The sequence below is a fragment of the Thalia democratica genome, chromosome 2, assembly GCF_965202585.1.
Source record: "Thalia democratica chromosome 2, ktThaDemo2.hap1.1, whole genome shotgun sequence".
In the NCBI taxonomy this organism is placed as follows: Eukaryota; Metazoa; Chordata; class Thaliacea; order Salpida; family Salpidae; genus Thalia; species Thalia democratica.
Window position 1 is genome coordinate 15,056,419 of NC_139166.1, and position 18,784 is coordinate 15,075,202.

Consider the following 18,784-nt stretch of genomic DNA (forward strand, 5'->3'; position numbering starts at 1 on the left):
AGAAGGATCAAAACACTAAAACTATAAAAAATATATGTAAACGAAAGTTTACTTTCTGTAATATGTATAGTGTGCCATATGGTGCTAATATCATTGTTTTGATAAAGCTTAAGTAGGTTGAAACGTATTGAAAATATAAATTTAATAGTTTCATGACATTATAATGAGGTTTTTATGGAAATCATAATAAGAACATTATAATAAGGTTTTTATCTTATAAAATCTGGACTTTAACGGTGCCTCTGCCGAAAATCGTAAGACTATTTAAAATTAAAAAAAAATCAGTTTAATTTATTGACTTTGAAGATATTGGTAATAAGATAAAATAAAAAACTAAAATTTTCTAAAGTTGTGGGTTAAAATAAATCAATAAACTAGCTATATTGTCTGAAACTATTGTAAACAATTTTAGACTTTTGTATTACCAATACTATTTGAGTTTGAAAATCAATTGAGTTTGTCAAGTTTAAAGAGCAATTTTATCATTAACAGACATTTGATATTTTTATGATTATTGTTAGTTTATTATTAGAATCTGAGCTGATTATAATAATTTTGAGCTGATATTGGTCTCATGGCCCTTCTTTGCCAGTATTCCTAAATTGGGCGAAGAGGGGCTATGAGACCATAAATTGAAACTTACACCAGATATTCTGAAATAAATGAAGAACAGCAAAAAAAAGGTCTTAGACAGCTTTAATGGTAGTTTCTAGAAAAATCTTGTTGTGCCATAGCTTTCAGTTTCTTTAAAGGGGGCCTTCTAAATAAAATTTTGGGAAATCCTGATCTATAACGTATCTGTAGTATGAGATTTAAAAGCTTTTTTTAACAGAAGAACATATATGTACAATCACAGTCAAAAAGAAAACACACCTACATATGTACTTGCAAACGTTTTGTTCCCAGGGTTGCCAAATGTTTGTGGCAAATTTTCACCAGACTTTCAAAATTTCTTCCAGGTTTTTTAAATTCCACATTTTGGGGTCTACTTTGGTTTAAATTAAGTTTAAGGTAAAAATTGTCTTAAACAGTATAACTACATCGAAAAAATTTCTTCAAGCTTCTTTTAATGTGATTTTAATAAAAAAAATTTTGATGATGACAATTTTTATTTTTCTATACCAATAGATTTTTGTGTCAAATAAAAAACTTCCTACTTCCATGTAAAAGTTACTTAAAATTCTAGGTTTTTTAGTTACGTTTGTTTAAATTTCCAAGTGTTTTCGTGATTTCATTGCTAAATTCCAGGTTTTTTCAAAAATTCACAAAATCCAGGATTTTTGGCAACCCTGTGTACTGTTTAAGTGTTATATCAATTATCTCTAACTAACAAAAAGTTTTAATAAACTGATTTTAGTTTAAGTTTTTATGATATTTCAGAAAAAAAACTTAGAAGTTAAAATTAAAACTTTATATACAAAAAAATTTTCGTATTTTAATAATAATTATAAGTTCATAGATCTTTAGGATTCAATGAAATACAAATACAAAAAATATAGTTTTTAAAGTAAAACAGTATTCATAAAGTATATTCTATGAAGTTATAACCTATGTTTTTTAATTATCTTTTTTTTTTAAATATATATAATACATATTGTCCTAGACATGACTTTAAACTTTATCCTGGTGTATGACTCGATAACCAAAAGGTTTTTTCGTACAGCATACCAGGTCCTAGGACCAAATATTTGAGCGCATTTTTTGTTCAATAAACATCTATAAGTATGTATAAGTATATAATTAGTGTAAAATGTAATTTTTTCATTAAAAGACATTCAGTTTTTTATTTAAATTTTGATGTTTTTTAACCTACAGGGATTTTAAGATAATTAAATAATTAACTTATAAGGTTTATAAGTATATATTAAACTTACACTACAAATCACAATTAAGTTAAACCTAAACTGTGCTAATAATACTAAATGATGTTCTACATAAACTGGGCATGACAAAAAATGTACATATTGTATTAAAGAACAATTTCAAACACTAACAAATATATAGAACTATGAACAATATAAAGTATTTTAAATGTGGTAAATTGGAATTCAAATCAAAATATAAATTATATAAATATAGAAAATTACTTTACAACAAACAGTTAAAAAAATGATCAAGTCCAAATCTGGAACAACATCTGGAAAGTCTTGACTAGAACACACTTTGGTCAAACTGAGGCTGGTTCATTTAAATGTATCTTAGAATTAAAGTTTGCTTTCTGGTTGACTGATTTTATAATGTTTTAGGTTCAACTTAACAGAATAGCAGGGAAATTGGTATACCATTACAATTTTTTACCAATTAAACTGTGATTACTAAAAACACTTCTAAAAGATGTTAAGTATCAAGAAGATAACATTTTTCTAAATTAAAAGTAATAAATTTTAACTTCTGTTAAAACATTTATAATTTCAAGGCAAGTTTTATTCAATTTATTACAATAGAAATTACTAATGCTACTAAATTTGTTTTAAAAACACTTAATATTAACATTTAAAAAAAGTTAAAATTAAAAGCGGGCGAACAAATACTGTATTACATAAACCATAAATTTTTTTAAAGTCACAAACATACAATAAAACGAGTTTTCTTTTATAGATATAAAACTAAACAAAAGCTAATTAATGTACGAACGTATCGAAGTCAGAAAATTTAAAAATTATTTTCATTTTTGTTAATTAAAACTAAATAAGTTTGTAGTTTTGATTATAAAATCCAAAACTAAACTTTATAAATGTCTTTCTTTACTAATTAGTAGTTTAAGCAATTACTTTGTATTTGTAATGAAAAATACTTTTTGATAAATTTATGATATGAAACAAGAATTAAAAAAAAAAATTTACAACTAGTAAGAAAAATTTAAATCTAAAATTATACTTTATCTGACATAATAACTCTAAACTTTAATGCTAGGTTTAAAAGTTAACACTAACTTTTTTTAAAGGTTTGTACTTATACTTTTACATATCTTACAGTCTAAATATAATTTAAATAACTTGCTTGAGTTTATTAGTAACACTTATCTATCTTACTTTCTTATACAATGTTTAAAGTCTTAACTTACACACTAGCGCGTAGAAAAGATTTATGAAGTGAATGAATGTATGTTTTTTGTCGTAATAATATGTTTTTACTTATAAAACTACATAGTACAGAGTTTGTGGCATCATGATATTTGTTGAAAATTAAATATGTTAAGTCAATTATGTTATTATACAATTTAGAAAAAAAATTAAACAAAAGCTGTGTTTAAATATAAACAAGAAAAGGTTTACAATTACCATATTGACAATAATAGCTCTAAAGTAACTTAAACTTTTTCTTTAAGAATTTTTTAAAGAAATTTCAACTTTTTTAGCTTCAGCTTTAATAAATTCCCTAAAACTTTATTTTATAAACTATAGTTTTATCTTTTCTTGTTTGTTTGTTTGTTTACAACTAAATTAGTTTTAGTTTAAACATCGTTCCATTAAAAACTTAAAAAACTAAGAGTTATCTATAATTAAATAAGTTTAATTTTGATTTAATAACAACCTAAAAACTTAAGCGTTATAAGTTTGATTATAAAATAAGTTTGTTTTAAAGTATATATATCAAAAGTTTAAATGTTTGACTTAATTAAAATTATGTAAATCAAAAAAATAAAACATTACTTTTGTATTTTTGTTACGATCTAATTATATGCATTATTAAAACCCTTTTAGTTCTTAAAAAAACGAAAAAAAATAATTGATTATGACTTGTTTATTAGCGAATGATTAAAGATTTCTTTTTCAAGACAACAAACAAGTAATATACTGTACAATTACAAACAAAACAATTGAAAGTTTTTACGCTTCATAGCGGTTAAATTTCTAACACCAGATGTCCGATGTGCAGTCACCTCCCGGGTACCTGTTAATGATAATTTGTTGATCTTTCAGATGATTTTTAGAAATATATATATATAGATTTTTTATTGATTAATTATTGTGTTTAATATTAAGTTTTTGTGTATTGTTATGTTTTTCTTAATGCTACTAATATTGGTTGAAAAAAATGCATGCAGATTGAATTCAAATTGATGTTTTTGAATATATACTGTTCTAATCATATTGTAAGCTTTACGACAAGATATGAGTACATTAAGTTCTACTTGTACATCATAACACTTTACTCATTAGTTTTTATTGCTGCAAAAGTAAAAACTTATTAATTTTTTTTGCTATAAAACAAATTTATCCATTTAACAATTATGTTTCTTAATCACAACTTGTTAAAATCGTAATTACAAAACATTACTACCAGTTCAGTTTACCTGATTTCGTGAGCAAGTGCGGGCCCCCTGGGTTCAGGTCCGAAGTCCACGAAGCACTTTTCGTTTAGGGTAAGTCCCCCGTTTTCGGTATCGACGTCTATGCGGAGCAAGTATGATCCCTTGCTGTGAAAATACAAAACTTAATTTTTTTTTTAATTTAACATTAATTTTCAAAATCTTTTTTATGCAAAAACAAAAAAATAATTCATTTTAATTTTTTTTGATTTTTATTTGGTTTTTGATCGTTTGATTTTTTTTTCTAGAAAAGAATTAACGTATATTTAATTCTAGAGTAAGTTGAGACTCATGCTATACATATTTCTACATTTTAGTTGACTTAATGCATAAAAAATTGTTTAAATTAAAAAATATATTATGTGAGTAGCTTAACAGGATTTAATTTTTAAAATTTTGAGTAATACGTTTTATTGCTTTTTATCTTAAAACTGTTGATTTAGTAAACTTAGTTGAGAAAATAATGATTGTATTAACTTATAACTTATATTTCAAAAGCTGTATGTGGTATAACTTTAAGTAAATATAATACAAAGTATTCACTTATCCGGCAAATAACAAGACATAGATTAGTTAGAAATCTAAAAGCTTAAACTATTGCTTGTCCAGCTTTCTTTATGTTTGTATCACAGTATCACACAAAACACAGTATACAAAACACAGTAAACACAGTATCTTAACAAAACGTTCGTTTGACCTTTAGTAACATGAATATTGAAAAACTCTGAGAACTAAATAAAAGTTTGCGAAGTTTACCACATATCAAACAAACTGAATGTCCGTTGAGTTTGACATTTGTCTCTAGCAAGGACATAAGTATTAATAATAATAATTAAACAAAAAACAAAAGGCATAAAACTGTAGCCACATACACTTACACACCCCCTCTGACAATATTTTAAACAAACAAAACGTTTATTAATAAAATAATTATAAAAGTAAACATGTTGTAAACTAAATTTATGCTTTGTTTAGATTTTAAACCAAAATACAATAAAAGCTTCAGCTTTATCAATATAAGCAAAATTTAAGGTGAATATTATGTAAAAAGCTGTCAAACTTAGCGCAAAGCAACGAGTACAAAACAGAAATAAGATATTTTCATCACTTGATTTTTAATTTGTCGTTTAATAGCTACTTATACAAAAAAACATTAAAATCAAATCCATGTCAATGTATCAGGGAGTTTGTTTAAATTTAATCATAAAAACAAAAGAACAAAAAAATATATAGCTAACAACTACAGTGATACTTACTTCACCTTGTCAGGGTATTTTTTGCCCCATACGAAACTGCGTATTAACTTTAAATACGTGTATACAAATCTAGAAATTCATACTTACGTCATAGTGTCAAGGTAGAATTGTTTATACCACCATAAAGAGGTGTTGTAGAGTATAAAAAAATTGAAATAAGTTAAGTACAAATAATGTAATTAAAATTTAACTTAAACTAGATCAAAATTTTATAACTGTTTAAGCTATTACAAAAAACCTTGAATAAGTATGTTTATTCATATATATCTAATACTTTAAAAACACTCACGTCATCATATCGGGGTAGAATTGTTTGTCCCACCCGCTGTACAGGGATGTCGTGACGTACAACCTCTTACCGTCCAATGAGAGTTGCAGCATTTGGGGACTTCCCGGTACTTCCTTGCCTCCCAACACCCTTCTCTTCGGCTGGCTCTTCAACTCGATGTCTTTTGTTACCTGAGTGTAGAGAGTATTAAAGTTTTTATTAAATTTGTATTAACTATTTTATTAGTATAAGTTTGACTGTTGAACAATAAGTTAAGAGCTGTTAATCTAAAAAGAACCTTTGTAAACATTTTTATGTAAAATAATGTAAATCAGACAAGTTTTCTATAATTGGTATATATCTTATATATATACTGTTAGTCTATCTTTTTTACTTTTTAATTTAGTTTGAAATTCCTAAAAATTTAAAATAAAAGAAAAGTAGAACGTTTGAACACATTATTTTTTTTTTGATTTGTTATAAACAAGAAAAAAAAAACTTTCTTCTAAAGGTTTTTAAATAAGTAAAATCGTTTGAAAATAGAAAAGGTATATTTGATTTAAAAGCATAACTATTTTTTTGTAGTACAGTTTTTGATTATAGATTGTAACCATTTTGCTTTTTAACTATTAACATATTCAAGAATATGAATATTAGTTAAGTCATAGTGCGATATTACAAGTCATAGTGCTATATGTAAATCTGTCTGTTTTGAAGTTTAAATTTCAAAAATAAGCACAAAAAAAAAATTAAAAACAAGTTTGTCTTATCCCCATAAAGTTCGATAACCATTAATAATTCTAGAGTAAAAAACTCAACAATTAGATTAAAACATTAAACGATGATTTGTTAAAAAAACACGTACGAAAATTCTCGTATTGCACTACATATACTCAAAGTGTTATTACTCACAAAATTTTTTAAAGCTGACTAAACAAAATTTTAAATGCATACAGTAATAACGCTTAATTATTAAGATTTTAATAAAGTTTTAACGTATACTTGATTGTATGAGACTTTTGAAATTTGTTTTCTTCGAAATAATAATATACGATGATAATTCTACAAAAGAAAATTAAAAACAAAATTATTAATAGTATTGTTTTGTTTTCTTTAAAAAAAAAAACATTATGACTTTTTGAAACTTATTCCAATAACATTTTTACTAATGTAAAAAGTGTTTCAACTTTAAATAAAAGTCTATAATTAGCTAAACAAATTAAATTAATTTATTTTTTGGTCAGTTCGCTTGTTAGCAACATATTTTTAACGTTACTTATGTAAAATTGGAACTTAAATTTTTAATTAATGTTTTAATCAGGTAGTTTTACCGCATAATTAGCGCTTTCATAAAAATATTACAATTTAACTTTGTACAACATAATATTGTTGGCAAACTTAAAGTAAATACAATACAAAATGCGCTATATAACGACTTTTAGAAGTTATAAGCGTTTAATAATTGAGCTTTTAAATAGGATGCTAAATTTAGTTTATGTTTTGAAAGTTAAAAAAAACAAAACAAAAGACAACTGTTAAATGGATATTAAACACTATAATAAAGTTTGAATTTAGCATTATACTAATAGCGAAAATATAGCAGTGTAAAATATCATCTTAAATGATTATGGTATGTTTTAAATTGAGTTTCAATGTGGACTAATCTATTAAAAACTTGGTTTTAATATTAGAAAGTGTTAGAAAAAAAGTGTCAAACTAAAACAAAGTTTGAACTTAATTGCAGCTAGAATGTTGAAAAAAACATTTTGTTTGTACAATCTTGTAGTCATACTTTGTTTGAGTTCAAACAAAAACGTTTAAATATTTACTTAAAGTTAAAAGTCGTTGGCTATCCAAGGTTGGTTGGATAAAATTAATTAAATTTTGATCGAATTTTGCCGAATAAATTTTAGTTAACTAAGAGTCTAATTTAATACTAAACAAACAAAAACATTTATATTTAAAAGCCTTATGAAAAGTAGCTTAAACAAGTTAAGCTTTATAAAAAAAACCACAAATTATTTTTGAAACCAAAAACTTAAAGAAAAGCTTTGAACTAATGAACAGACAAAAGTTAAAATTAAGTAGATGTAAACGAAAAGTAAGCGTAAAATTTTTGACAATGTTAAGTGTTTGTATAATAAGTTTAACACTTACAATCAAAATACTTAATCACCCTTTGAACAACTATTTGTATCTAATACAATATTAAAATAGTATACACTGTTGTATTATTGTATTTTAAAATAGTTTTACACGTTCTATTTTTTTTCAAATTTCTATAAATAGAATAAATGTGTTTTGACATCTGATTATTCTCTTTCATTAGGCAGTTTTATAAGTATACAAATGAATTCAAGAACCATTAGATTAAATATATTTTATCACTAATTAAATTAAAAAGTTTGTAATCGAATATATTTACATCTTAGAAAAATAATGTAGTATTTACAACCAGTAAATATGTATCAAAAAAAAATTAACGTTAAGTTTAAAAATAAATAAAACAAATCTCACACCTTGACGCCCTCCCCTTCGCAAATGCTACCTCCGAGGAAAACCTGACCGACAAGTTTTGGGTTCCTTCTGTCTGTGATGTCATACTGACGAATGTCCCCGTGCAGCCAGTTGCTGAAGTACAGATATTTGTCGTCCAATGAGAGAAGAATGTCGGTGATGAGACCTGAGAATTAATTAAATAAATTATAAAAAAATACATATTTTAGAGTTTGACTTATTGCCCAATGGTAATAAGATGTCGTTTATGAGTTCTAAAACATGTATTTTAATTAAAAAGAACTTAAAACAAACATTTTACTTGTCACATAGAAGTAAGTAGGATTTTAATGCTAATAAAAAGTTTTAAATTTACAAATAATTGCTGATTTAGTAGTTAAAATGTCTTTAACAGTCCAAAATGTTTTTTTAAATAAAACTTAGTTTAAACTTTGTCTCAATTTAAAATACCAACCTTATTTTTAGGTTCAACAATAGTTTATGTAAGTGTTACACTTTTATATATAAAAAAAAGAAAATTTAGTTTGTTGTCGAATGTAAACTCAATAAAAGTGACTAGATCTGATGAATTAAAACACGAATAGCAAAATACTAAATGATTTAACTATATTGTAAGCGAAAGTAGCAAATAGTTGTATTTAGCAAGTTTTAATGTCGCAAAAATAGTGATCTTTAACATACTTTAATATCAAATATATGTGGTAAAGACAACACCTTGACATTAGACTATAAGCTCATTGCAGACATATTTTACGTTTTAATTTTTGTAGAAAGTCTTCAATCAGTCGTAAGCAAAATTTTTGTGGTAAATAGCTAGATTTTAATCATATCAAAAAAATCAGTTTGACCGGAGGCTATACTTTGAAAACAAGCTTAATAGAAGCAAAAAAATATATAAGAAAATAGTATTTAAATTATACTTTGAAGTTAATTACACGCATATTAATTCTTAAGAGTTGAAAATGGTAATAATAATAAAAAAATTTTAACTTAAAGCTTTTTTTTTTCATGCTTTGCAAGTTTTAGTTTAAATTTTTCCTGCTTTATAAACTTAATGTGCTTTTTAACTAAACATATTGTTAACTAGGGCGTAAATTAAAAAGCGTACACACTCAGATATCATGTAATTAAAAGTCCAAGTATAATAAACATTTAAACCTGGCATTTCAGGCATGGCCCACCCCTCGACGCTCTTCGGGGGAATCGAAATTATCTTTTCTGCCTCCCAGCGGCCGTCCTGCAAAAAAAATTTGTTGTATTTTATTTTTTGTATATTATGTTGTAGAAAAATACGAGTTTGCTGTAATACAATTTTATTTGTACATATATCTTTAATGTTAAAAGAATTTATTTGTTACCGAACTGATATGTTGGTACTGATTTGTAAAACTCTTAGACAATCCAACAGCGATATTTGTGAAAAAAGTTTTAAATTTAAAGAATTATTTATATTATTTTAAAGTTTTTTTTCTAAAAAAAAGTATGCTAGTCTTATACACATTTAGCGGTTACTCTATCAATCGTAAAATTATAATTGTTTTTTAAATTACATGTACTTTTATATTTTATTATTTCTACAGGTTCAAACTGCTATGCTAACACGGTTGAAAAAATTAACTGAATACTTTGCAAAATTTTTTGTTTGACATAGATCTTAATCTATTTAAAAATTAAAAAAAGAGGAATTAAAAAATCTTAACTATTAAGTAGCGAAAAAAAAAATTTGATATTAGGCTTCAGTAGCCATATTAGATACATTTTAAGCTTTTAAAATAGATTTTTTACTTTAAAAAACCTGCAAGCTATATTTCTTCCGTAAAATACATAAAAAACTGTTGTAAAGTTTCAAACGACGGTATTAGTATTAAGTGTGTTTATCATCTAATATATATTATTTAGCTATTTTCTGTGATAAACTATATAAGAAAAATGTTGTAACATACATTCAATTATGTTTTAACTACTTGAAGTATAAGTCAAAATTTTTGTTTCAAAATACTACAAAACTACTAAAAAGTCTTTTAGCCAAATAAAACATAAAAGATTTTAAATACTTTAAGTAGTTGTTATTACATCATAATCAAAACACAAAGTCAACTAAAAATTGTAAACTTATATTGCATGTAGTTATTTTATGTCTAACAAAAACACAAAACTAATGCAGTAATTTGATCCCGTGAATCTGTTAACGTGGTTTACCGCGTTAATGGGGTTTACCACAATTTTGGACTAGAAAGTAGACTTTCCACTCGCTATGTGAGTCATTTGTTGCTTCAAGCACTGTTTCAAGTATGCTTATAAAGCGCTTAAACTTGTAAACAACACCTATACTAGCAAAGTCAGCGTAATAAAAACAATCAGCAAATTTTCAGTGATATTATAATTATAATTTTTTGTTTATATGTAAAAGTTTATAAGTGTTTCCTATTTTGCTGTAGATGAATTAAGCTTTGTTGCTAAACGTGAAAAAATAAATTAATAAAAGTTCTGAGTTGTAACTAACAAATTATGTATATATCAGAGAAAAGGTTGTAAGGCACTGACTTTAATTAAACCTTGACAAGCAAGACCCTTGAGAAAATAAAAATAAATATTTTTGTACGCAAGTACTTTAATATTAAAATAATTAAACTCGCTAGCTGGTTGAATTGTTAAATAAAAACAATAAATATACACTAAATAAAACTTAAAAAAATCATACTTGTGTAATTAAAAGTAATATAAAGTTTAAAGCTATAAACGTTTTTCTTAAAACTTAATCCATTTTTTAAAATATTCTATAAAAATTTGGCTTACAATTCTGAAGCTCTTACTTAATCAAATAAATTGAATTATTGTTGTTGACAGCACGTCAAATTTAACTTTTTTGATTTTAAGTAGCTAATTAATGATATCAGTGCATCTCTCTAAAGTATTTAAATATACCTAACATGTTAAGCTACAAAAATTCAGTATAAAGTAAAAGCATAAGTCCAAAACTCTAAGATAAAAATTGCTTTGAAAACAGAAGTAATTTGACAGATAAGAAACAATAGCATATCACTATAGGCAACGTATAGAACCTGCAAACGGTTTAGTTCAACAACATTACATAAAAAAGTGTGTTGGCATGGTTATAAGTTGGCATGTTTTAAGAATAGCAGACTTATTTCAAGCTTTAGTGAACTAACTAGTTCAAGTATTAGCATTTAACATTACTAACAAGCTGCCTGAAAATTTGAACACCGTTAAGTAATCGCGAAACAAAAATTTTACAAAAATATTTAAATACAGTAGAAATTACAATAAACGGTTATAGAAGGTGGTGAAGAATAAAAATAGATGATAAAGATAAATAAATAACATATATTCGAACTAACAGGTTGCCAGAAGAATCTGAAATTAGTGATGCTAAATGCGCATCCGACGAATTAATATTGTATAGTATATGTGTATGTACAAAAATTAAAAACATATAACAAGAAGTAATAGATACTTACAGGTTGTCTGAAAAATCTGAAAACTGTACTGCTCAATGCGCATCCGACGAAACCCTCCAACGCGTTGGGATCGTGAAGGAACCTGATCTCAAGTGGGATCCACCCATCAGGTCCCAAGTCTATTGTCTGTTGAAATTTTTATAACTTTGTTTTCTATTTTGTTTTGTTTTAGGTCTATTGTCTGTTCAAATTATATAAATTTGTGTAAGTTATTCAGTCTGTTTGTAAACCTAAAAAATCGAACAGCTTCAATTAATTTTGAACAAATATACACAAAAAAAGCTCACACATCTTAACAATACTTTTATGATCTTTTTTTATTGAAAAAAAATTTTCTTGAATTTAATATCAATTTACCTGAATAATTTTGTGCTCAGTCCAATCCCACACATGAAGACTCTTTCCGTAATGTCCTATTTTTTTAAGTTTAACAGTTTTTTGAAAACAAACTAAGACTTTTTATAATATCTAGAAAAAATTAAAAGTAAAGTCTGAAGTAGAAGATTAGAAAAATTGTAAACTCTGTAAGCAAGTAATCAATTTTTAAATTTTATAAAAATAATTTAAAATGCTTTACGAAAACTAAAGTTTTCTTTACAGTTATTTAGACGCTCGAATTTTTTTATGAAAATGAAATGTTTTTATTTTTTAAATTAAATTTTAACAACAATATATTTGGATCAAATAAATCCCCCACACAAACAAACCATTTTCGAGATCCTCCATTTTGAATCCTGACAACAGCTTCTTGGGGGTTCCCCACTCAGTACTGATCATGACGTTGTGCCTGGGCTGGTACCAGAAATCGTATCCGAACGGGGTGTTGTTGCCGTCGGCCTCCCACTTTCCGATGGGCTCGAACGTGTCTGAATCAAGCAGGAAGAATCCTCCTGGAAGGAAAAAGAAATAAATAAAATTAATCCTCCTGGAAAAATCGTTTTGAATGTAAATTGGGTAATTTTAGTTTTTCAAAAATATGAAAAAATAACCGAGTTTCTAACAATTTCGATCAAAATGACATTATCAAACGCCGCAACTAGAGCAAGTGTAAGAAAAAGAAATAGTTACAAGTGCACTAATAAAACAGTTAAACATAACTCTATAGCTTACCGTTAACTGTTTACTTTAGTTGGCTAATACGTTAAACAATCGCTACCAAAGATTTAAAAAAGGAAAATAATTCAAATGGTTAAAAAACTCAACGACAAACCCTTTCCGTTACCATCAGGGGTACCGATTGTAGAGATCATGATCTGGTTGCCAGGGATACAGTGGACTGTGTGGGGGTTTGCGAGACCCGCGTGGTTCATTACTTCAGGTTCAACTATCTATTTTTATCATAAATATTTGTTTATAATTTTTAGTTGTATACTTAAACAGTGTATTATATTTTATTATATTAAATTATTTAAGTAATTAAGTTTCGAAATATGAAAAATATGTTCTTAGGATTTTGTTAATAACTTTCGTTTCAATTACTTGTCTAGAATATATAAAATATGTCTATAAAAATAAGACCTTTTTAAGAATAAATCATTTAAACAGAAAATTAAATAATTTGTTATTCTTAATCAATTTTAAAGATTGATTAATTTTCACTCAGTTTTTACAAAAGTATTTTAGTTTTTTTTTCATGATAATACACGGTTTTTTTTAAATATGTTCAGATGAGTTTTAAAGAACTTATAAATAAAAATGTCTAATGTTTAATTTAAAGTACGATTATTATAAAATAAAAATACAACAAAGTTTTTTAGTTAAATAAAAAAAAACAAACTCTTTCGCTACTGTAATTTGTACAAACTGACATTTATAGTGCAAATAAATAAAATTTTAGTGGATAATATTTGGTCGATTACATGTTGTAGGGCAATAAAATATACCAGTACTTAGTTGTTTACTTAACAAACAAGTATAAGGACTTGATAGAATAAAGCTGTAAACAAAGTTTTGGTATTAAACAATGATTTACCTAGTTTAAAAGTGTATATGCTGCCTAAAATAAATCAATGAGTAATTTGAAAACTTATTTATTAGTGTGATAGAACTTAAAGTAATTCAATTAAAATTATGGTAAAACTCTGAATTTAAATTAAACTTTTGAAACTTTATAATATTAACATGAGTTTTATAAATTAATGTTTTAAATCTTTTTAATCAATTCTATGCGTAATATGATAATACAACTATTTTTTTATACGTAGCACTTTTATTAGTTGCAAAAATAGGCATACATAAACAATTTACAATTGTGTAGTAATTTCGACTGGCAAAAGTTCTTGCTGATGAAGTTTGATTATAAAAGATTTATCGTAATTACATTACTACATTTAAGATTTCACGTTTAGCGAAAAACGTGACGAACATTGAAAAGTTTGCAGTATTGCTCATACATTAGCGATTGCTCACTTTTCGCTCTGCAAACACTGAATGAGCATTCTGTGTGCCGAGTCGCTAATTAAACAATGATAATGCTCGATTTTCGCAGTTCAAACAGAACATTGATGTTTACAACTTGAAGTCAGTAAATGTTTCAACCGATTAATGCTTGAATTTTTTAAAAGTAGATTGATATCATACTTAACAGATTTGAACTATTTTAGTATCAAAAACAATTGCGAGTATTGTTGAAATACTATAAAACGCAGATATAGACGATATTAGTAACTTTTTAAAGGTGTTTGAACTGCTGTTATCTGTATTTCTGTAAAATAGTTATTGCAAAACTTAAACATTTGGAATCTTCTAAAAAAACTTATAAAATGTTTGAAATTTATGATAGTTTAAAAGCATTTATTTCTATTACATTATGTTAATATAAAATTACGTTTACTGTTAATAATTGACACTTAAAATTTTTGTTAAAAGTAGTTTGGCTAATATTTTGTCAATCAGCTAAAACTTTAAACTTTATAATAAGTTAAAAGCGTGAAGATTTTAATTAAAAAATAACTATAATTACTTATTTACAATCTCTTAGTTTTAAACTTTGATTTTTAAGGTTTATTAAATTAAATTTTTTGTATCAGAATAGTTGTTTTTTTATAATATTTTTCTACTAGAATTAATTTAAAATAAACATTTGAATATCAAAAAATTAAACGTGTAAGCAAAGCTAAAAACAAATTTGTTGTTAATCCTATTATTCAGAAACTAATGTGCAAAACCACCTTGAATAAAAAGCTTTTAAGCAGATAAATGTGTAATTAAAACCTTTGTTTTTACAACTTATTCACCTAGGAGCATTATGTGTGTTTTAAATGCCTAATTGAAAAATTCTATTAAGAATTACTAAAAACTACTTTAAGACAACCTACTTACAAAAATATAAGCTTAAATTTACTTTAAGTTATTATTTTTTATTTTACAACAGTTTTTTACCTATAAGACTTACTAACAAACTAGATGTTATAAAATATTTGGTTTAAAGTTTTTGTTTTTGTTGTACAAACTTATCTCAAAAAATGCAAAAAGTAAACTAAATGTTTTCGTAATACTACGATTCGTTTTAAAACATATTTGAGAATAACAAAACAATCATAACTTAAAATACATACTTGATTTAAATGCTTTATTCTATATAAAAAATTGCCAAAATTTTTAATCTCTTGATTCAGTTAAAAAAATAATCTATTTAATAAAATAAAAATTGTAACCAAGTTTTAAGTTTTAAATATTTGAAATTTTCAATCAAAATAATAAAGTATCGAACCTTCTCGAGTTTAGGAGCCCTGGGGTTGGATTCGACGTCTACGGCGTACAACCTGGAAGACACGAGTCCCGGCGAGATCAGCAGTCTCCTCCTCTTGCTGGGATCGTGGTAGCATGAAGAACACGCGTTCCAACCGGTGTGGTGGAGCTCGTCGTTCATATTCGGCATCTCGAGACGGTGGATAATCTTGTAAAAATAATTTGTTTGTTAACTTTATTTGAATGTATTTATTTATTTGTTTTAGACTTGGCATCTATATATAATAAGTAGGTAGTAGGTATAGTTATTAAGATCATTTAAATAGATCAAATATAGTTTAAAAATTGTATTTTGTTGTAAAATATTCTATTAGTTAAAATAATTAAGCTTTAATAAATAATAACATATAGTTATATAGAAGTGTTATTTTAAGCAGCTTAACATTTTACCTGTAACCACTTTGCGAAAAAAAAATCAGCTTAAGTTATAAACATACAGAGTTAGTCACTTAAGATAGGAAAAGTAGTAACTAGTAAAATTAAAAAGTGTTTAACACAAACTTAATGTTCGATCGTCATTAATTTTAATATTGTGCCATCACAATATTTTTTACGACAATGAAACAAAAAGTAATGAGGTAATAATACGCTTGATGACGTAAGTTATATGACGTCAAAGTTACCTTGCAATAAGTGGGTGAGCTTTCGTCCATATCAACGGTTGCTATGTAATCAGGAGCCGGAATTGGGGTGTTCCTGTGATAATAACTTGTTTTATTATTGTTTTTGAAACGCTACAAAATTAAATTATTTATGGTTAATTTAAAATAAAAGCACTGACCTAGTTATAAAACTTTACAACTATGTATAATTGATTTATTCGAATTCGGTCGAAGTAAAACTTCAATGTAAAATGTAAAACGTTTAGTTGAGCTTTTAAATACTTTTACAAGTAGATGATCTGTATTTATACTTCAAACTTATTAATTTAAACAGAATCTCAAAACTCAAATTCTATAACTTTTGGTTAAATAAAAATTTGAAAATATTTAAACATTGTTCACTTTCTGATACGTCAAAAACGATTTCGCTGCTAACGCACAATGCAGCAAGTAGTCTTGCGGCAATTTGTTGTACTCAAGTAACTGCTAACTGGTAATCAACGTAAAAGCAAGGTTTTCACATGCGCAATTATTAGAATATCTACAAATTATACTAATGCCCGGCTTTGAACAAAAGCTAGCTTACGAACTAGATTGATTTAACATAATCCTTATTGGGTTTTTGTACATGCCGCTTTCTCACAACAGCATAATCTTATGTCATTATAAGCTTGCCAATTACATTGATTTATAGCGAGCCTCATACAAACCGATTAAGTTACAAGTTAAATTAGTTTACTACAAGTCTTATGTGGTTTTTATATATGTTACTCACCACAATATATAAACTGTCTGTAATTAAGTTCATGTTTTAGCACTTAATATGCTAATACTAAAATTTTGCTGCAATATTATAGTTCATCAAGGTTGATGTTTGATTTTATTTTTATACGCTTAAAATAATTTCAGAATGTTAAAAGTATTAACAAGCAAATGTGTAGTCTAAAGAAAAAATTAAAATTTTGGAACAGTAAATGTTTTTATCCGAAAATGAAAAAATGGTAATTTTATTATTTCATAAAAGTTTAGACAAAGTAACTTAGAATACATCGAATTAGTACTACTTTTTAAATAAACGAGTTAAATTTAAAATAACGTTTTGAAAAGTCAAAACTAAAAAAAGGCATTAATTTGAGTTTTAATAAATACAATCGTTTTAGTAAAACCAAAGCTTAAAACTCAAAAACACTTTTTTACAGATAAGTATAGTTTGGAAGGAAAAAAAAAACAATATTACATTTAAAAAGTCACCATAAACTTTAAAAATTATCACCGATCAAATCACCTGTAAACACATGGAAACTAAAGTTTTGATATCAAAACATTTGGTCTCGACATTTACAGCAAAGCGAGCGCACTTAAAATTGATTAAAGTGTAAAATTAATTATAAAAACACTGTGAAATACTTGTAAATGCTTGCAAATGTTCAGTAAACTACTGCAAATTTAAAAACTTTCACAATCAAATAACCTGTAAATGCATGGTATGTACAGCAGTTTCTCTTTAGGGGCTTTCATGGCATCGATTGGTGACGCGTACCCGGGCCCAGTCTGTAGTTGGCTGCAACATTTCTTCTCCAAGTGTCCTGACACCTTCTCAAGACGCGATGCTGGTGAAAACAGTAAAAATAGAATAAATGAGCAGTTACAAAGTTTTATATAATTAATATTATATTTGGCAGTTTTAATGGTGGTTAAAGAAAACTGTATCCAAGATATTAAGAATTTAGTTTTTACTTTTATATTTTGTTTAATAAGAACTTTTGTTAAGTTAAGAGTAGTTTATAAGTACACGATTAATCTTGAAATTAAAACGTTTATGCATTTATATTTCACAATTGTGAAATTATAAGATTTTACTTGTCTAGTCACTTATTAAATGACTAAGTGTTTAATTAAAAATAACTTGCATCTTTAGTTGATGACAAAACTATACTAACTAATGACAAAAAATGATTAAGATATAAGACATTAAAAGGTTTCACACATTTATAAATTGGTTTTCTAATGTTACAAATGTGATTATATTTTTTTTATAATGCTTTTTTTAACAAAAATAATTAAGAACTAAATCAAAACAGAGACATATTTATTACATATTTATTTTTCTTGTGCTGAACACTACATTAACATAAAAACAAAAACTTGTTGAAAAATAATAAACAAGAAAATATTATAAACTTACACATTTTAAACGCTGACTACACGGCAAAAATTTGAAACTGTTCTCTTGAATAAATCTAGAAAACAAAAAATAAAATCTTAATTGATTGTAAACTTAAAAAAAAAGAGATTTTTCTGTTTTATAAAACTAAAATTCAAAACTAGCTGTTGTTTGAGCTTATAGAGAATTTTTTATTAATCTAAACTTTAAAAAGTTACAATCACACCATGTATAACGGTTAATTGTTTAGGTGTTTATTATAAATATTTTCAATTTATATGTTTAACCTTAACATAAAGGACAATAATAAAACATGTCATTGGTATTAAATACTTATACTTTAAGTAAAAAACATTTAAGTCAAAAAACTATTATTAACCTAGTTAAGATTAAAACTGTGCTTATTATTATTAATTTTATGTTTATTAATAACAGT

General features: G+C 25.6%; 1 protein-coding gene across 1 annotated transcript; it reads right to left on the reverse strand.

The window, feature by feature from the left end:
* Positions 1-3,726: 3,726 nt before the first annotated feature.
* LOC145830297 (methanethiol oxidase-like) lies at positions 3,727-18,424 on the reverse strand. The gene is made up of 13 exons (XM_082938257.1): positions 18,370-18,424; positions 17,656-17,794; positions 16,206-16,278; positions 15,545-15,730; positions 13,043-13,160; positions 12,540-12,722; positions 12,190-12,245; positions 11,833-11,958; positions 9,512-9,590; positions 8,356-8,519; positions 5,858-6,027; positions 4,298-4,420; positions 3,727-3,894 (listed from the first exon to the last, which is right to left on the reverse strand). Exons 1-13 carry the CDS (start codon positions 18,371-18,373, stop codon positions 3,855-3,857), a joined length of 1,461 nt encoding a protein of 486 aa, XP_082794383.1. The 5' UTR covers positions 18,374-18,424; the 3' UTR covers positions 3,727-3,854.
* Positions 18,425-18,784: the final 360 nt, after the last annotated feature.

Excerpts from the sequence above, each read along its gene's own strand:
- LOC145830297 (XM_082938257.1), bottom strand. Across the intron at positions 15,731-16,205 it reads GCTCACCCACTTATTGCAAG|ATTATCCACCGTCTCGAGAT; the intron begins GTAACTTTGACG and ends TATTTTTACAAG. Across the intron at positions 9,591-11,832 it reads TCAGATTTTTCAGACAACCT|GACGGCCGCTGGGAGGCAGA; the intron begins GTAAGTATCTAT and ends TTTTTTTTGCAG.